A 21,901-nucleotide genomic window follows, 5' to 3' on the forward strand; every position below is an offset into this window, starting at 1 on the left:
ATAGTCTCTTTCTCTAGGCTTTGCCAGTACTTGTCACGCTTGACATTTATTCTAACCAAAGGTTGCATGAATTGAATCATGCAAAAGTACAAACAGCTGCTGCATTTTGAATGGCAGAGTTTTAATTTAAAGAGTGAGCATGTACTAGAGATTAAAGAAAGCTTTCTTTACACAATCGTCCATTAGTAAAATATTAAATCCTACCGTGTTTCAATGAACATCCTCAGTCCCTTCTTGAAGGTGTCCCCTCCTAGTGTATAGTTGAACATTCTAAACAACAGTTCTATCTTGGTGCATGCGGTCTCCTGCTTCATGCCGGTGATACGCGAGTGCGGATACCGTTTACCAAACTCGTAGTACAAGGAATACAGTACTGTCATAGGCCACTTGCCTTCCATTTCCGAGCCATCGTTGATCTAAAATTATTTGTAATATAATAATATATTTATTTATATCTCTTCACAAACAACTTCAATTTACACGTGAGGTATTTAGGATAAAATAAATTTAAAATAATATGGAACTCTGCTGTGAGGAGCTGGTGTCTGTAATAGGTTAAAACCTGTAGTACTGATCACCAGGCCCCCAACCGATATGTGTTTAAATAATAATTAAACAAAATACATTCCACTGAAATTACACAATCTAAAAATAAAAATAAAAACAATAATTAATAGTAGGAGATAAAAGAACCAACAATAAATTAATATTGAAAAATGTGTGCGTGTGTGTGTGAGTGTGTGTGTGTGTGTGTTTGTGTGTGCGCGCGCGCGCGTATGTGTGGATGTGTGTGTACGTACGTGCAAGTGCGTGTGTGTGCACCCTTTCAAGTTTATTAAATCCTATGTTAAATAATGTAATAAAGAGAAAGGATTTTAATTGTTTATTTGTAATCCTCATCATCTTCCTACCCTTATCCCAATTATTATTTGGGGTCGGCGTAATATGTTTTGTGTCCATATTATAAAAAGATTTGGCTTATAGTTTTACGACCGGCCGCCTGCCTGACGTCAACCTTTTTTTGGGAATGCATTTGTTGGTGATTTCCTCCACTTACGGTATGGAATAAAGAATCGAGCAAAAAAGGGAAGGATGTTTATTTGTAATAGATAAACTTAAAATACTGAGCCGATTTTAAAAATTCTTTGGCCTATCTACCTAGCTACCTTATCGACGAGTGTATTTAGGCTATATTTTATTTTACAAAAACCGTGCGAAGTCGGGTTCAGACGTTACTACAATACAAAAATATTAGCCATATCAAATAAGACCCTGTATTCTATATATCTTATGATTTAATTTACAAAAAATTGTTACAAACAAACAAAATTTAAATTTCATTTAAAAAAGTCTTCAATACAAAAGTTCCATGTTTTATTTCAATTTTGAAAAATATTTCATAAATTTTATTTATGTCGAAATGTCAATACTTTCTTATACAGAAGCTGTATACGAAAACAGCTTCATTTTATAACTTTATTTATTAACTGACTATGGGAAATAAGTCACTTTGAAAAGGAACAACAAGCTATGAAAGCTATGAAAAACTATATGCTCAGATTATATGCTCTTTGAATCTAGACTAGCATTTAAAATCAGCCAGTCTTATTTTTTCAAATCTATCAATTGGAACTATTAAAATAGTCTACATTTCATGTAACATAGAGTATTTAAGATTGAATATAAAAAAAACTAAATTTAATTTAATTTATTTTTATTTGAAAATTTCAAGTAAACATAGTTTAAAGTCTACAATATGCCATATCGGGATTTCCGCTCTTACTCTGTGCTACCATACGTGTATCTTTCAATACTAATCGAATTTAATAACCGCTACTTTACATCTAAGAGTATCTTACCTTAAAAGCTACTTCTGCGGCCAGATAACCCACTAACGCTTTGTTGAGATGTGCGTCCGACCACCATGCCGGAGTAGTGAGAGCTCCGAGCCATTGATAAGATAACTCCTGAGCTAATTGGAAATAACCTTTATTGCTCAAATCACTCTCCCTGCAAAAAAAGAATTACATTAAACGAATATACCATACCATAACAACTTATTACTACCTACACAATATATATATATATATATATATATATATATATATATATATATATATATATATATATATATATACATAGATGATAAATTAGAATAACACACAAGTGGAAATAAGGCACAAAAATACCTACGACTGAAGCAAAAAGTGCAATTAAAAAGCAAAAGAAATGAATAAAGAGAAAAAAGAAAGTTTAATTTAAATTTAATTAAAAAACATCGTGTTAAATTAAGTTTTTTAGGAAGTGAACTCGTAGTTTATACTTAAAGGTAGATTTGTTTTTAATAGATTTAATGTCAAAAGGTAGTGCATTCCACTATTTAATGACCTGAGTGGTAAAGGAATAAGAAATTAACCCAGTGTGATGAGCAAGTATCTATATTTCTTGCAAATATCTATACTATAAGTGAATATACGAAAGCATATAAATAAATAAAATAAATAAATATAGTAACAAAGATTAAACAAACAATGTTATGTTAGTTTCGTTATTTGGAGAAGATGGATAAAGGAAGAATTCAATTTTAGTTTTATTGAACATGAAGGGACGTATGTCGACCAAAATAGCTTACTTTTTTTTTATACAACTTAGTTTATGGCAAACAAGCTGACGGCCCACCTGATGGAAAGTGGTAACCGTCGCCTATAGACATGAGCAGTACCATGGGTATAACAGAGTATACTGTTTCGCCCATGATATCCCCATGCGTTGCCATTCCTGAGGACTCAGGTGTTATTCCTCTGTATCCAGTAAATTCACGCCGTATCCCACCCTTCAAACCGAAACACAGCCATGCAAACACAACTGCTTGACGGTTGAAATACGAATGGGACAGAGGTACCCAAGCAATCGACTTTTGTACAAAGTCTCCCTCTGGTAGAGGGCACGTACTGATAAAGGGCAAAATTATAAGTACTCGTAACCGGTGAAGTTGTATGAAATGTATGACTTGAAAGGACTGCTTGAATTAAAGCATTTTAAGTTCTACTGTTTCTGATCGCCCGGTGAGAGACAGGCGTGATTTGTACGTATAATAAAACTATAAAGGGCGACTGTCTGTACATAGAAGAAAAAACGCTAAAAACCGATTCAATGGGCTGTTAGAAGTGAAATAAAATTTTAAATTTTTAAATTTTTTAAATTTTTAAAACTCATTTAAAACAGATTTTAAAATTTTTTTGTGTCTCTTTTTATCTGTTTCTACGGGCTTGTTTACGAAATTATTGAACCGATTTAAATGAAATTTTGCATGGTGGTACTTTACATCCCCGGTCAACATTTTAGATTTTAATCGCCGAAAATTAAAGAGTTTCCATGGGATAGTTAAAAAAACTATAGTAACTTATATAGCTTAGTACACAACCTACTTAAATAAAGTCATTTTGACCTGAGGCAAAAAGAAAATGACACGTCTTCACTACAATAAGAAGGTTAAAAATGTTAATCAAAAGAATAACAAATACTACGCGGGCAAAGTCGCGGACATCAACTAGTAATAAACAATATTATTATATACACACACTTTACCAAAACCAATTTCGATATTATATACCATGATCTTTGATCATGTAACTTCTGAAAAGAAATTTATGCTGGCTCTGGCAATCATGTCTTGAAAGACAAAGTAAAATTACGTCGAAAGTGAAATACTCCAATCAGGTATTCCCAATATACTTGTATTTATCTTTAAAAAGTTAATTTTAAACAGTAACAAGCCAATGGCACTTGTAAATGGTGTTTTATCAGTAACCTCGTGACGCCCCACCACTATTTACATAGATAATTTATTTGAAGGCGATAATTCTAAACTTGGACTAGCCTTGGACTTAGTAGTATATGACCCTTCTTCAGACTTTGAAGGTTGTCTATGTATAACCATGTTCCAATTTTAACCAACATAAAAAATGAGGACATTTCCACTACACTTTTTATCTGAGAACTTTTTTCAATACTGACAATAGTAACCCCGACTACACTATCGGTTTACACTTATATGAGCTGGCGAGGAACTGGTGAGGGATGATATGTAGATAAAGAAGAAAGCAGGTCATTTAGCCTAACGTGAAGAACCCACCAAGAATTAATCACGGTGGTTTCCAGGGAGGAACTGCATGAAGATCAAAATACCCCAAATTGTTAGCACTAGCTAGTCCTCGTTACTACAAAATCTCTTCCCTTCGTATCTGAATTATTTTAGATCGAAAATCAAGTATCGAAAAACCCAAGAAATGAAAAGCAAAATCCGTCTCACTACGTCATGGACAAGATCAAAATAGATGGATTAGAAATGAATTATTTATGAGCATCATACGAATTAATATTCTTCTTAACTCTCTTCAATCGTATACTTTTGACAGAGTGGTCGTAGTTTTTATGATTATACTGGATTGTCGGTGAGGCTCTTCTTCGCGATTGAAATCCTCACAATGTGTCTCTATCTATTTCTGCTCACAGCCGAGCGAGAACATTCCACAGTGACTGTTGTGTGGCTGTTTTGATAAGGTCAGTCATTCGCGTTGGTGATCTACCCCGAAAACTTTTAGCGACCCTTGGACAAATAAACGTTCCATACAGTTTTCACTTAGAATGATATGGCTTTATGGCTCCTTATTTTATTAAACAAAAATAGATACGCGATATTTTTGCAAATTCCAAATCAATATTTAGATCATTTTTATATTAAAAGTTTTACTCCCATGTTGATTTATTCGCACCAATTCTGTCAACAAGATTGGAAAGCTTTTAAAAACCTTAAATTACTTTATTGACTAGGACTCACTTGAAAACAATAAGACCCCAGTTATCAGCAGGTTTCACACCCTGGTAGTTGGGCAGGGCGACGATGTCCAAGCGACGGAGGGGCAACGGCACCTCCCACAAGCCAGCTATCTCGGTGAACACGCGGAAAACTTTCTCGTTAACCCCTTCCAAAGCCGGCAGGAACTCCGGCCGGCCCCATACGCGGAATTCTGAAACAAAAAGTAATTTAAACAGGTTCGCAACTAGAAGTTATGTTACTTCTTGAACATTTGTAATAACATATGAATAAACTAGCTGTTTCCCGTGACGCTGCACGCGTGAATCGCTATATAAAATATCCTGTGAGTTTTTTTGGGTATGGAATGGTAGCCCCACCCGCGCTATCGGTATACAACGGCGGGGCATCAGTGAAGGATGATAGGTGAGGATGAAACAGGTCAGTTAGCCAATCGTGACGAATTCAACGAGAATTGTTCACGATGATTTCCAGAGGGAACTACGTGGAAGTCGACCTAATAAGGTATATTGCTAGCAATGGGGCTATCGAATTCCATTGCTAACAGTCCCTAAAGTAACGCGTTAGTGAAAACCACATTCAAATCAGTTAAGCCCTTTGTGAGATTAGCGTGCACAAACGTACAGACAAACAGATTAACAGACAAAAATTCTAAAAATCGTTTTGTGTTTAACTGCGTTCATAAAGCCCCTCTATAATAATTTTTCTTATATATCTTCCATGTACAGACAACGAGCAGTTACGATTTTATTATATGGGTTGATTTACGGGAGTGTTCATTTTACTCGTATCCGGATATCGTATATGGACAGAGTCCTTAGTCGTAAATTAGTCGTAAATTGGTCATAAAAAAGGTGAATCTTGTAATAATTAGTACATAGATATATTTAAAAGGTCAAGGGGGAGGGAAAGTCAGCTTAAATGTCTTAATATTTATATAAGGTGACCCTACAGGCAGATTCAAAACTAGTGATATGGACCTAAACCACGCAACGCACTGAATATAACTGACAATCCTACTCATTAGGAGGAGAGATTGTTAGTATGCGGATTATTAGTCCCATTGCTAACAATATACCCTAACAGGTCGACCTCCCCGTGGTTCCCCCTGGAAACCATCGTGCTGAATTCCAAGTATATTCATCACGATGAACTAACTGATATGCCTTTTCATCCTCACCTATCTATCATCCCTCGCTGGTGCCCCACCAGCGTATACCGTTAGCGCAGGCGGGGTTACTATTCCATTATCATTAAATTTACTGGGTACAGAGGAATAACACCTGAGTCCTCAGGAATGGCAACGCATGGGGGGTATCATGGGCGAAACAGTATACTATGTTATGTCCATGGTACTGCTCATGTCTATAGGCGACGGTTACCACTTTCCATCAGGTGGGCTGTCAGCTTGTTTGCCATTCTAAGTTGTATAAAAAAAAATTAAAAAAATCCTACTCATTTAGCTACAGAAAAATTGGCTACGACGATTATACTAATAAAACGCCTAAAGATCGCCAACTTCTTACCGTAGTAATAAAATAAATATTATATTAGATAGATAGATAGATAATTTATTTGCATTACTTACAGCACACAAACAGCAAAAGATACAAATGCAAAGTGAAAAAAGATACATGTACAAAAAATAAAATAATAAATCAAAAACAAAATCAGAATGCATAAAATTAGTAATTTTTTTTTTCTCTTCATGCGTGTGCCACAGTAATACAAAATGGCCACAACTCAGCTTTTTGCTTTGCCCTAAAAAATATTATGTTTACCCGAATTATCAAATAAAGAAGAATATTTTTTTGCGTGTCTCTATGTACTAGATTAAATGATTATTAAATATATGACGTTAAATAAACAAATAAATTACGTAGGCAAATACCATTTTGTTAAATAAACCAGTTAATAACCTTTCCAATATTAAAATCTTATGACAGTTACTGGGCAGTAAGACAACCGGGCTCATTTCAAATTAATGCCTAATACCCGTTACGGGCAATTCCCACCAAGTTTTAAAATTAATTAACATTTAATGTCGTTCATTTTGTAACGACAATATGTACCGAAATGTTGATGGAGTTACGCTTCAAACAATTACCTCTTTTAGTGCTCTTTTGTTCCTAAAGTTAATCTCTCACTTCAAAAGGAGATCAAATTATTTTACCCGAAAATTATCAGATACTGTTTGGACTGGATAGCTTTTTAATTATGTAAAAAATCGATACTTCTTACCTAACTGTAGTAGTCGGTAGTTTTAACAAAATTTAGTTAACTTTTCATTAAATTCTATTGAAATAGATTACGTATACTCTAACTCCCTAGAAAATCGTATACTTGAGATAGAAAGAGACAGCAGGTCCGGCGTCCTATTTTATCTTATGCATGCTGTAGCATAACCGTACCTATTGACATATTTGCGAGCTATTTATCTAGGCCGTCTACCATACTCACCAATGTCATTGCCATTATCATCTTTGTAACACGTGGAATTGCCCAACTGCTTCAAGTCAGCGATGACAAGGCCCAGTGTGAATGTAGACATAGGTGGCGTCTTCTCAAAGTGGTCCCACACCGCGTTTGGTTCTCCGGTTCTATAATTATATTCAAATAAAAAATCCTAATTTATTTATTTATTTTAAAAGGCAATTTTGAATGGCAAACAAACTAAACACAAATTTCCATAGTTAGATCTTATCTGCACATTTTTTGTCAAGTTTTGAGAATATGGTAGAAATGTAGCTGCAAGGGGCCTCCGGAACCAGGTAAATTTTGAAAAATGTCAATGAGAAAAAAGTCTGGGTAGCTTATGAACGCCTGCAATACCAGGGGCATTACGCGCGCGTTGCCGTTTCTGGATCCATTTAAATATTCAATCTACCTCCGTTATTTGGAAAATTTGGACTACCGGTACAAATCATCAACATATTTCTATACAAACTACGGAATTCCGTATAAATTAGCTTAATATAAGTTAGCTTTGAGTGTGGCCACAATCGATATCAAAGGTATGTTTTACAAATATATTACCTTAGTTTCCATCTATTTATAATATAAAAATGAATCACTAAATGTGTTGCTAAGCGCAATACTCAAGAACAGCTGAACCGATTTCGCTAATTCTTTTTTTTGGAATATTCCTTGAAGTACGAGGATGGTTCTTACGGAGAGAAATATTTAAAAAATTGCCTGCAAAAGTCTAAAAACAACACTTCTCTATACTCCCATACAAACGATTCGTAATAGTACGTAAAAGTCAATTTGAACTTTAATACCATACCATAAAGTTTAAGTGTTAGTGGAGAGGTTCCGGGAAGTCAAATCAATTGAGTGACGTGCCACGGCGTGTTTTATAATTTTTCTGTTTTCACATAATGTAATTGTTGACTTATTAACTATCTTTTTTCTTTTTTTATCTTACTAGCTGACCCGGCATCCCGAATAGCAGAATACTTATTAAAAAAACTAAAAAATTTAAGAATCGACTGATTGGCGGTACTAAGTTCGCGTGGTTATCTAGTTTAAAATATTTATATAAATATTTTTATATATAAACACAATCACAATAATGTATTTAAATTTAGGTCAAATGAAATATAAAAAAATGCCTATTACAGCTAATATAATAATTTATTTAATTTAATAAATACTTTCTAAATATTCATTTATTTTTTATCTATCTACTCGTGCGAAGCCGGGGCGGATCCTAGCGATCCGATATCCGATGCAATATAATACTTCAACAACAACAATATCGATCGTTTAAACTTTTTATGAATAAGGAAGTAATCTTTGTGATTATTTCTGTTTGTTCTATTTTTAATTTCGTTCCTTAATCGTAATATTGGATCCTTCTATTTACCATTTCTTTTAATTTAAAAAAAATAAAGTGCATTCACCTTTAAACTGGCATATTTGCTAGCCAAAACAAGTCAATAATATTTATTTCAAAGATCTTAACACGGAATATGTTTTATTCATTTAACCACAAAGCATTTCTTTAAATTCTAAAACCTCAAATTACCTTAGTGGACATTCTAAATAAGTTTACAAAGTCCCATTCCGAAGTAAGAAGCTCTCTGTCGACTGAGTGGCCACACACTCTCATTTCATTACGCTGGATGGGATCCAAGGTAAGTGCCTTACTATTCTCTGAATTTGAACCCCGGGGATTGCCGTAATTCTTTACACCTTAATAGCGGTACGGGTAATGATTCTAGACATATTGGGAGAAAATATTTTCTAGATAAGGATCATTAAAAACAAACCGACTGTAAAGATAATTACACGTTCCATTTCTTTTTCTACAATAAAATATATTGTTCGCACTGAGATGGAATAATTAATGATTTTTTTTTATACTACTATAGTGAATTTACTGGGTACAGAGGAATAACACCTGAGTCCTCAGGAATGGCAACGTATGGAGGATATCCTGGGCGAAACAATAAACTCTGTTATGTCCATAGTACTGCTCATGTCTATAGGCGACGGTTATCACTTTCCATCAGGTGTGCCGTCAGCTTGTTTGCCATTCTAAGTTGCATAAAAAAAATACGTATTAAATACGAATATGTTTTCGATTCTCTATATTTAAGCACAGTGTACATTGACCGGTAATCTCTCCTTTGTCGCTAGTAGTTAATAATAACAAAGTCACTATTATAATATATTACAAAACCAATTACTTTAATCTATAAACTCAAGTACTGAACAGGTTTTGATAAAATTTCTATAGAACCAATCTGTAAGTATATACTTTCAGATAAAAAAAGAATATTCCAAATTGATTTAGAACTGACGGAGTTATGAGGTAACAAACATAAAAGTAACACAACCGAAGTAAGAACCTACTTCTTTTAAAAATGAGTTTGTTTCTTATGTCTTCTAATATTAACGAATCATCATGATATTTGGTACACACTCAGTACTTGGGACATAGAAGAATATAGATTCCATTTTATTCTGGTGAATCAATTTAACATCCAGGATAGGAAACTTATAATGAGCTTTAAAATCATAGAGAAATGAGGCCAGATTTGTTTTTGGCATTAGAAGCATAGACAAAAGAGACCCGTTTGTACACACATGACCTAAACTTCTCAAGTTTTTAAAAGCACCGGAGCGAATTTTTTTTAGAATATCGTTTGTCTAGAATTCCACTCGTATTTCAAAGCAGCTGTGCACATAGCTGTGTTTTGGCTTGAAGAATAGCAGTAAAATTACAGGGTTCGGAGGCCATTCCAAGTTTTTTTTTTTAAACATTAGGGTTATTATTAGCCCCCGAGTTACGCTAACGAATTAAAAGTACTTATTAATATAAAGCGATCTCACATATCCTCAGTCCTGGCCACGGGTACATTGCTCAGCGCGATCATAGTCCTGGGACGAACTACACTGAGCTCGAACGGCGTCTTGTATCCGGGCTCGTCGAAGCACGGAAACATCCTCCTGGCGTTGTTTGGACGAAGTTGAGTTGCCGCCACTATCCTACAATAACATTGATGTTACTAGAGTAGTCACTGTCACAATAAAAACCAGTAAAAGTGGTGAGTGCTCGGAAAATGCTTGATTGCTGTCGAGCAGGGCCATAGTTAAACCCGAGGGCAAAATATATTTTTGGTAGGACAGAAGCCTTTAATGGAATTAAGTGACTTTGAAAAAGGGTATCTGTCTAATTTTCTTAAGGCCTTTCATTTTAAGGTACAGCATGGCCCCTCAAGGCCCCCCCCTCTCCCCTAGCTACGGCCATGCTGTCCAGAGATCCTAAGACCAATTTTTAGTTTATAACTCAGACTTTTCAAAATATTTAAATCATCTTTCTATCTATACTGTATATAAACGTCACCTATTCGGCATTTTTTTATTCAAATACTACCTGCCCGCCAAAATACTAATCAAGTGACCATCTGAACATGAATCTTAAAAATCAAGGGTTAAACCTTGAAGTTTATAAGTATTCAAAAATAGACAAATAAACATTTATTCATTTTCCTAAACTTTAGACATGACTAGAAAATATTATCTATTAATCTGTATAAGGAAAAATCCCTAAATATCATCACCATATATATAGGCCTTCCTCATAAGGGGAGTCTTGCTATTAGTTGCCACCCTTGGCAAGCAAGCAGCAATTTTTAACCATTGTTTTAAGAGAGACGCTGCTACCCTTCCCTCAAACATTGTGTTCCCTTAGTCGCCTCTTACACCCACGAGAAACGAAGAGATTTCTCATTCCATACCAGAAACACACGGCAATCGATATTTCATAAACAATCCTAATTTGTATTTTTTTTTTCGAAAGTTGTCACAATATTAATAATCTACAATATCTGATTGGACACTTTGTACATTCTATGCATTTGTACAATTTACTGACTCGATCGAATGATTACTCTAAAATAGTTTACTAGGAAGAAATATTTCCTTTAGTTAAACATATCTTTAGGTCTCTATATACTGCAGATAAAGTTATGTATCAGATACTACATTGATGTTAGTAACAGCAAACCCTCATGCGAACTCGAACAAATAAATATAAGACGCGTGCAAATAACTCGTCAGATTTACAGCCCACTAAAGAAAGATAAAGGGGTCGAAATTCCGCATCGCCATTCCATCTCGGAGCGATCTAATAACGCTGGCTTGAATTAACGCGGCCTCAACTGAATACAAATACGGTTATCAAGTGCAATCTTCACTTACTCTTGTATTGACTTCGATTCTGATACAGTCATATATTTGGTGCGACGATACAATCCCATGATAACAAGTAAGAGAGATCTGTTGTCACTCGTGTTCAAATTTAGAACAATTTTTTTTTTTGGGTATTGTCACCAATCTAACATATTTATGTTAACTATATTAATATATAATTTATTTATATATACTATTAAATAATAATCATTTAGATTCGGAATAACATCTATAGCAATTTTTATGGTTTGACGATAGTAAAGGCCGTCAGCGGTTCATAAATCAATTGTATTCTCAACTCGATATTTCGCCCTCTTCTTAAATCGATCGTACCTACTCTTAACTCGATTTCGAAAATAAATCATTCCTTCGCTCGAGTGAATAATCTTTTTGGCATGAACATTTTAAATATTTCACTGAACTGGGTGTTGTTTTGCGGAAGTCCACATCACTGGGTATTTGTTTAAAATTATTTTGTTTAATTCCACTACCAATAAATTATATGATAGCTGAATTAAACAAAATAATTCTAATCAAATAATTAATAAACATTTTAAATGACTAGTATTCAGTAATTTCACTATCATAACCATACTTTTTAAATTATATCTTAGCAAGTATTAGTATTGATCTCTGAATTAATAGGAAAAATAAAAATGAAAGACTGCATAAATTCTCTCTGTGATAAAATTGAAGAATCTAAAGTATTCTACAAAAATACAGTACGAGTACTTATATTTTATAATGTCGACGGTGCTGTTCATGTTTATATACGACGGTTACCGCTTTCCATCAGGTGGGGCGTCAGGTTGTTTATCATTCTGTGTAACATTAAAAAAAATCTAAAATTTTATCAGAAGGATTTAGTATTACTATTAAAGTTAATCAATACCTCTCGACTTCTTGCTCTGTAGTGTACGTAGACTTGAAGAATGCCTCAGTAGACGCTGTCTCCAAGTTACCATTGAAGCTGAAGTCCAAATGGCCTTTGGAAGATTTGGGCACCACCTTCTCAAGGTGTATAGTAACGATTGGCTTCTTTGGGTCTGCAGTTAACTCCTTCACAATAATTTTGTGTACTTCTTTTCTAAAAATATACACTTTTACTTAAGTACAATAATTATGTCAATTGGTATAATTTATAAGTCCATTTTAAAAATTAAGAGTAAAGAAAACCGACAGTCTTTAATCATGAAATACTCAAAATAAATATCAGTATTTAAATAAATTGATATCTATTAAAATATGCTTCAAGTGGATATAAATTCTACGATAAAAAGATGTAAAATTATTATTTTTTAATAATATTATTAAGTTTAGCTGTACGATTTTTACCCTTGAATATTCTATAGTTTTCTTTCAGCTTCTCAAATGTTACCTGTAAAAAATCCCTCTATGGGATAAGATAGTCATTGTATATTAAATCTTTTATTGCGTCCGATGTAAATTATGTACAATAAATATTTTACAATAAAATACAAAAAACTGAGTTCAATTATAATCAAATTAATTAGATTAGCTATAAATGTTTTTTTTTTTAATGGGTGATAATGGAATGGTAACCCCACCCGTTATTACCAGTAAAGGATAATAGGTGAGGATGAAGCAGGTCAGTTCATCGTGAGAAATTCAAGAAGAATTGTTCACGATGGTTTCCAGGGGGAACCACGTGGAGGTCGACCTAATATTGCTAGCAATGGGGCTGTCAAACTCCATTGCTAACAATCCCTTTCCCCCCGCTATGAATGTTTATAGCAATACGTATACATTGTCAGATTAATTTCCACGTGGTCTCCCTGGAAACCATCGCTTTTAATTCATAGTCACGATGGGTGGAATGTTGTCGGTCAAATGACCTGACTTTTTCCCTTTCATCCTCAACTATCATCCCTCACTAGTATCTTGCCAATAACACAGGCTACCATTTCATTTTCATCTATTGAAAAAGGTATAGTCAATTAGAAACTTGCTTTTTTGAAATCGGCGACATTAAAAAGAGCAAAAATCACTTACGAATCAGCGGGTATATGCGCTCGAACTTCCGTATTGGTGATCTCGATATCATGAGCGGAGTGCACGGTGATCTCGTCAGCGTCTTGCAACCACGTGATGTTGATGCTGACGTGGCCTTTGAAGAGGCCGTCTTCGAGGTACGGCTCCAGCTCTAGCCTGTAGCCTGTCGGTTCCACAGACTTCTCTAGCCGACTCTCCATTGCAAGCCCGTGGGCATTGTTGAGATCTATGCTTCGTGTTTTTATTATGTGGAACGCTGATACCTAAGGATTAAGTTTGAAAAATCAGGCTGTAAAGTCATCGTCATCGTCATCATAGCAATACCAGTGAAAGAATTTGTACAGAAGTCCACGTGAGTGCCTCTGTCCCACTTGTGTTTCTGGCGTCATCCCGAAATACAACATTTGTTATATTTTAGGGGGTCATTTCAATTTAAATAATAGAGCATGGCTGTGAAATTTCATTCTGCAGAAGTATGATATTTTTTTTTTATACAACTTAGAATGGCAAACAAGCTGACGGCCCACCTGATGGAAAGTGGTAACCGTCGCCTATAGACATAAGCAGTACCCTGGACATAACAGAGTATACTTTTTCGCCCATGATGCCCCCCATGCGTTGCCATTCCTGAGGACTCAGGTGTTATTTCTCTGTACCCAGTAAATTCACGCCATATCCCATCCTTCAAACTGAAACACAGCTATGCAAACACAACTGCTTCACGGTTGAAACACGAATGGGACAGCGGTACCCAAGCAATCGACTTTTGTACAAAGTCTCCCTCTGGTTAAAATCCTTAGAAAGTATCATAGTACCTTCCTCATCATCATATCAGCCGTTAACTGTCCACTGTTGAACATAAGGCTGAAAAAGAAGGTTTTGTCAGTAGTTGTCACGCTTGGCAGGCGAGTTGACAACTGCAGTTATGCTTTGGTAATGTTATAAAAGGAATACTGCTGCCCATCGTTCAACTATTAAGCTCTCATAGCCCCCTCTTACAAGACACCCATGGAAAAGGAAGCCATTCTATACCGGGATATTTATTATATTTATTATATACATATATATTTTAATTTTATCACATATAGGGTATAATATTTCAATTTTGTCTCAATAACACACTACCATATCGACGGAACATATAAAATCATCAATGTACTATAATATACTATGCACTAGCGTGATCTAGAAATCCCGCAGAGAGACTCAAAATAGGTTTTTAACGACGTCAAGAGCCGATAACAAGGTGAGCTTCGAACAGGATGCGAATACTCTAGTGCTGTAGCAGCTTCAGAGGCGGAAGTCAGCCGCTCGGGGCCCCAAACATTGCTACGAGGGATCCCGCAATCTATAACGATGTTAGACGTTGTGTTCCAACAATTTAATACCACAACAGATAATATAAAACTATACTAGATACCACTACCTTTAGACTGTATTCTATTTCATGTTATAAAATGGTTTCTTTAGCAATTTGGAGAGCTTATCAGATAATGGCTGTTAAAAAATGGGTAATTATCGTCACACCCAGATAATTCAAATACACACACGAATATGTTATGTTCAAATGTTTATATTACCCGGGAATCGAACCCATAACTATCAGGAGGTGAGACGGTGTATATAACGGAACTACATTATGTAATCATAAAATACAATTATGATACTTCATGCGTTTTTTTTTATACAACTTAGAACGGCAAACAAGCTGACGGCCCACCTGATGGAAAATGGTAATCGTCGCCTATAGACATGAGCAGTACCATAGACATAACAGAGTATACTATTTCACCCATGATACCCCCCATGCGTTGCCATTCCTGAGGACTCAGGTGTTATTCCTCTGTACCCAGTAAATTCACATGCGTTTGCAATACCTGAGGACTAAGTCGCAGCCCCTGTAGATCCGTGATCAAGACTTTGATTGTAGACATTTCTTTAACTTCGAAATAGGCGAAATATAAATATCAGATATAGCAGTGAAATTTCAGGGCACGGAGACTTAAGCCTTTTTTAGTCCTCAGGAAGAGCCTGCGTGAGGGATATCGTAGTTGTCACGTCACTGTCGTCACGACCGGTATAAAATGGGCATGACGTCGAGATAATCCAAGTATGTTATTATAGTTACCATTATAACGGCGTTAATTCCCATTTCTTATAAAACTTAAGATGAAACCGTTCTTATCTATGGGCGACAGTAACCATTTTCCATCAAAAATATCAACTAATTATTTACCTTTCCAAGTTGTATTAAAATGTTTCTTTTATTATTAACAGATAACTAGCCTTACTAAGCGACATGTGCCCACAATTTTATAGGAATTATTTTGGAATCTGAATCAGTCACCTTGTGATACTCACCCTTAGATATAGATAGAGTGTCGATCCTAAAAAACGAGTAAATTTTTTGTCAGCTAATTGTCAAGTTAGCTGACTTGCTTTTTTTTCAGTATTCTATATACTTACGCATAAAATATATCTTAACGTAATTAATCTAAACGTCTTTAATAAATAAAATAAGTACGGATTAACATGATGCAAAAATTATAAGACAAAGTAATTTTTATTTATTTTTTTTATTTATTTATTTATTAAATACAAGAAATTTACAACGCGAGTTCATTGGACCCGACACTAGACGAGCCTGTATCGCGGGAGTCCATAAGAGATTACCAAGACATGGTGATTTACAAATAGGTATAAATTAAAATAGAAGTTATATAGGAATCACTTATAACTATGTCACGCAAAAATGTATGAAAAAGTTGATCCGTTTTTCTCGAAGTATTTCTATGGAAACACTCTATTTTTATAATCTAAGTACCCACCTTATCCGGCGGAAGGCTATGGACCACGCTGAAGCAAAGGCATAAAAGACCGGTTAGTGTCAGCATGGCGTGTGCTTTCTTCTTCGGTCCTAATAAAAGAAAAATATTATGTACACGTAATTTTTTTAGTAATCTTAATACTAGTTACAAATACTAAACTACTACTCCGAAGAATCGTTAAAAAAAAATATTTTGGGAATGGACATTAAATGTTATAAGATACCGAAGTATATTTTGGATCTATCTTTTAATAAATTGAATTTACTGGGTACAGAGGAATAACACCTGAGTCCTCAGGAATGGCAACGCATGGGGGGTATCATGAGCCAAACAGTATACTCTGTTATGTCCACGGTACTGCTCATGTCTATAAGCGACGGTTACCACTTTCCATCAGGTGTACCGTCAGCTTGTTTGCCATTCTAAATTGTATAAAAAAATAATTAAAAACACTTATTAAGCAAAATTTATTCACTAAACTATTACTTGAATGACAAACGGTTGTTAGTCGAGCATGCACATGCTTTTAAGTGATCATGTTATTTTAAACATAGTAAATACATTTAAATAAATACAAATAATGTTAACTGAGATTTAAAAGAGTAACTGTGGGTTCATGCGGGTTTTCTTAGTAGGTAACAATATTCCGAACCCAACAGTAGAATCGTAAAAGATGACTGTTTAAATCATCATCTACGTTAAAAATCGGCACTGCCTTTATATTGACGGAACTGGACTATGAATTTATGCAACCACATTTACAACAATTATATAAATTAATATTTATAAATTTGTACAATTATTTATAATGTGCCTCTGTCCAAACTATCGTTATCGATAGGTATTATAAAAGACGTATCTGCTTTTTAGTGTAAAAACTTTAAATTCAATGTACAGATAACATAACATTTTTTTGCTTGAAGTGACGTGAAACTGCTTTTGTACGTTGTCTGACATAAATTATGGCGCGAAAATTATTATTCTGAATATAAATTCAACATTTATTTAAATGCCAGTCTCATTGTCTTTAACACTTTGATAAAGTAACCTATTAGATGATATTACAATATTATTAAAATTTATGCAACAAACAATGCGCACGAATTTTTTTTATTGCACAGGCACGTACACTAAATATCCATACCTAGTCGTATAATATAGGTAATTAATTCAAAATAAAAAATTTAGGATTACATATATGTGATGCAATTCAGAAAGATAATATTTAGGTTATACCAAAATGTAGACTTATCCCTTAAAGCAAATAAATATTAAATCAGGTATTTATTATTTGTCTATTACGAAATACCGTACCAAAACCCATTATTGTCCTACTGCTGAATATAGATCACATAAGAGGAAACAGATTTAGATACTATTAATATGCTGACCAACAGTCTTATCATAGGCATAGATTACTGCTATAATATAGCTTTATTTCGAATTGCCTTCTCTTGCGTTGTTGATTTTGCTTTGTTCCTTAAACGCCTTGACACCCTCGAATAAAAAAAAAACAGCAAAGTAACCTTAATAAAAAGAATAAAATAATTCAGTATAAATTAAAAAAAGTAATCAAGTTCTGTATCAAATCTATAAGATACATAGAATCACACCGTAATTAGAAATGACGAATTATCCTTAAGGATGCACAACTTTTTCTGTAAAAAAACTAACTTCAAATTTGAGAAAAATTACAAAAATAGAACCACCACCGAGAAATATGTAATTGTAACAAAAAGAGAGCAAGTACTTTCGTTTCATTAACATATATAATTCATGATTAGCAACAAGAGCGTACAATGTACAACAAAAACATGCTAGTCCATCTCCTTTCCGAAGCCGTTTAAAAAATAAGTATAATCATAGACAATAGCATAGACACTTTTTAATGCTAAGTACCGCGTTAATTGAAAAAAAAAATAAAGCTGTTAGTAAGACCTTGACGAGCACAATAAAAATACAATGGTGTACTCACCAGACGGTAGTAGTTCCAGGCTCGGGCGCGACTGCGCCGAGTTCCCTCCTCAATCCCGCTCAATTGCCAGGATGTTGCTCGTTGCCACTGATGGCACACTGATTGCGATTGTTATTGCTAATCTTATTTACCTCCCATTGTGTGATGCTAATATTTCGGAGCTACGTATATGACACGTGAACGCATCACATTCCCGAGGGTTACGTCAGTAAATTTAATAGAAATTGTTTATTGCAACACTCACTTGAATAGCAGAACAATAATGTCACACACAATAATATTTGTAACGGGGACTAACAGCTCCATTATATATCACTCACTATCGTCTTTTTTAATGGACGATAGTGGAATAGTAATCCCGCCTGCGCTATCAATATACGCTGACGAAGCACCATTGAGAGGTGACAGAGGCTGACAGTTGGTCCATGCTGATGTATTCGACAAGAATTGACCGCGATGGTCCCCCCCCCCCTTTCACTATACTGACAATAAACCTACGTAATACAACTTCTACCCGGTTTCCAGAAAACTATGATGGAATTCTTCACGATGGGCTAACTGACCTGAGGAAGTCTGTGCCTATCGTACCTCACGATAGCGCGCCATCCTAAACCAGTAACGGAGGCTTGGTGACATTATCGGATTTTAGAAATGGGATATTTAAAAAGTATATAATGTAACAAGCTCTTAACCGCGGTTTGATCCAACTGTATAAGTGTAAAAAGTACATTTTTTTATAACACAAAAGGCAAACGAGGATGCGGCTCACCTGATGGTAAGTGACTATCGCCGCCCATTTTCACCCACAACACCAACGGCATTCCAGGTGTGCTGCCGGCCTTTTAAAAGGGAATATGCTCTTGAAGGTTATGAAGACAAAGCTGTTCGGAAATACTGCTGCTTGAAATTGATTCCAAAGAGTGGTTGTGCGTGGAAAAAAGTGCGATGAAAAACGCACGATGGAGGACCGCCACTCATCCAGATGGTTGGAACTTTAGTTTGTGGCAGCTTATACGATGATGAAAATCAGCAGCAGGTATCAATCTGAACAATTCTTCAGATTTCAGAATTTCTCTTTCCATAATCTAAATCTATTTTATATACGAGTAAATACAAGCATAATTAAATTTTATCTAAACGATGAGATTAAAAAAAAATATGTAAGGAATTTTAATAAGAGAATAAAAGCCAAAACAATATTTTTGTCGTATTTTAACCTGTTTGTCTGTTTGTTTTAGTATCTCGCAAAAACTACGGTTTTCACAGCTAAAATCTAGTGTACTTATCTTATTACGTTATTATTATATTATTATAATTTTTTAAACTTTACAAAAATTCTAATCTCCCCTCTTAAGGAGAGGAGATGGCAACTAACCCCCGGCAGGGGGGGAAGGGATTGTTAGTAATGGGGTGTAATGAACCCATTGCTAGCAATACACTATCAGGTCGACCTCCACGTAGTTCCCCTTGGAAACCATCGTGAACAATTCTTGTTGAATTCGTCACGATGGGCTAACTGACCTGCTTCATACTCACCTGTCATCCTTCACTGGTGCCCCGCCGGTGTACACCGATAGCACGGGCGGGGTTACCATTCCATTATCACCCATTAAAAAAAAAAAAACCCGGCAGCAGCACAGTCGGCCGGGGTTCAGGGCCCCAGGGAGAGAAACCGGCGTACAATGCGGGCAGAATCTATTATTATTACTATATTATTATTATCTTAACACGCTATCTAAAATTGTTTACCTACTTTCAAATTTTATATACAATTTATAGACAGCTAATATACCTTAATCCACACATACGTATTAACAAACAAAAGCAAGTGGGAAGCTATCACCGGAATATGCCAAACAAGATCTCAAACATAACATCTCAACTATTAATTATTCAAAAATAAATCAATACAGAAATATGAATTTCAGAAACTCGATACAAACACATCTGGGCTTCAGACAGCCCCGCTTTAAAGCCGCGCAATAAAATAAATCTCGTATCGGTGTTACAACTTTTGCATCTGTTTCCATCAAAGTGAAATGAATCATTACAGTTTTAAGCCTTTCGTTTAATGCAAATATGTGAAATACTTTCAATGATTAATATAAATATAATAATAATAAACTTTATTAACAAATACAGGGTTGCACGGTTACATGTTTTTTGCCCTAGCTTACAAATTAGAGTAACCTGTGCCTTGTAAGCCAGTTCCTTCCAACACACAAGAACTAATACTTTGTATTTGTACATGCAGAATTAAAAATATTAAGCTACAAACATAATAAACATGATGATAAATAAGGAAAAATAAAATAAATTAATGTTTAACTAGAAGATTACAGTTAATTCAATTTTTATATCTGTAACGTTCAGTGTGTGGTGTGAGAGAAGGTGAACAGTGTGAGTGTGTGTATGTTTAAAGTGAGAGGAAGAGTGCTATTAATGTGTATAATAATAATTAATATTTGGAATGAGCTCCCTGCTGACGTTTTCCCTAGAGACAACAGTATGGGGTTCTTCAAAAAGGACCTTAAGATATTAAAGTTTCTTCAGAGTCGGCAACGGGCAAATGAAACCCCTAGTGTTGCAGACGTTCATAGGCTACAGTGACCTTTACCATCAGACGGGCTGTATGCTTATTTGCCACCTTCGTAATATAAAAAAAAGGAAATTATTATTATTTCAACCGTTACCGTTCCACTGCTGAACATAAGCTTCTCTATAAGAGGAGTTTTGCCAGTAGTTGCCACGCTTGGCAGGCGGGTTGGCAACCACAGTTAGGCTTTTAGAGATGTTTTAAGAGAGACGCTGCTACTCATCCCTCGCCGAAAAATAAATAAACTAAAATAAGAATAAAAAAAGGAAATACCATAAAATATGCATTATGATGAGTTCAACGGTACATACTTGGTTTAATCATACTGCATTCATACGTCTTTGTTTTTTTTTTTTTATTATTAAGTACACCATAATGGTATTGTATAGCACTTGACAAGAAGGAAATCACTGGCGACCTCTGGTTTTTTCGACTAGATAGATAACTTTAATTCGAAAATTAAACCTTAAGTACTTCCGGACGGAAATTCTCAATGCCAATAACAAAATGACAATGTTTATAATATACGCTAAATAAGAAACACAAAAATATCAGTAAATATTTAATAATCATTCAGAAAGCCTTAAAACTGTTTGTTTTAAAAATTTATAGATAACTAACTATTCGACCCGGCTTCACACAGAAAGGTAAAATTTTTAAAAATAATGCCTGTATTACTTGCAGATAATGTAGCTTTCTATAGGTGAAGAGTTTTTCAAATTGGTTAAGTAGTTTTTGAGTTTATCCATTACAAACAAACAATCAAATCTTTCCTCTATAAATCAGCTTCACACCGTGATTTCTTTAAATTATATATGTTACTTGCTAATAATGCAGCTTTCTAGAGGTAAAAGAATTTTTTAAAACGAGTGGGTATTTTTTAACTTTATCCATAATAAATCTAATTGTCTCCGTTTCCTATTTATAACCAATGGAAACATCTAGTCTAA

At 34.7% G+C, this 21,901-nt stretch overlaps 1 protein-coding gene across 1 annotated transcript in view; it reads right to left on the reverse strand.

Annotated features, from left to right (window-relative positions):
- LOC113515351 (aminopeptidase N) overlaps window positions 1–18,499 on the reverse strand; it is a 29,632-nt gene extending 11,133 nt beyond the window's left edge. Inside the window, exons 1-9 of the mRNA XM_026899519.3 lie at window positions 18,356–18,499; window positions 16,381–16,469; window positions 13,553–13,815; window positions 12,432–12,626; window positions 10,178–10,333; window positions 7,298–7,437; window positions 4,841–5,030; window positions 1,860–2,010; window positions 205–416 (exon numbers count right to left, since the gene is read on the reverse strand). Of these exons, the coding sequence (XP_026755320.2) occupies window positions 205–416; window positions 1,860–2,010; window positions 4,841–5,030; window positions 7,298–7,437; window positions 10,178–10,333; window positions 12,432–12,626; window positions 13,553–13,815; window positions 16,381–16,446 (1,373 nt within the window). The 5' untranslated portion in view covers window positions 16,447–16,469; window positions 18,356–18,499. The remainder of the gene's footprint in view (window positions 1–204; window positions 417–1,859; window positions 2,011–4,840; window positions 5,031–7,297; window positions 7,438–10,177; window positions 10,334–12,431; window positions 12,627–13,552; window positions 13,816–16,380; window positions 16,470–18,355) is intronic.
- Between the last annotated feature and the right edge of the window lie 3,402 nt (window positions 18,500–21,901).

The sequence above is a fragment of the Galleria mellonella genome, unplaced genomic scaffold (genome assembly GCF_026898425.1).
Source record: "Galleria mellonella isolate WM207_F2 unplaced genomic scaffold, CSIRO_AGI_GalMel_v1 utg37, whole genome shotgun sequence".
Lineage (NCBI taxonomy): Eukaryota > Metazoa > Arthropoda > Insecta > Lepidoptera > Pyralidae > Galleria > Galleria mellonella.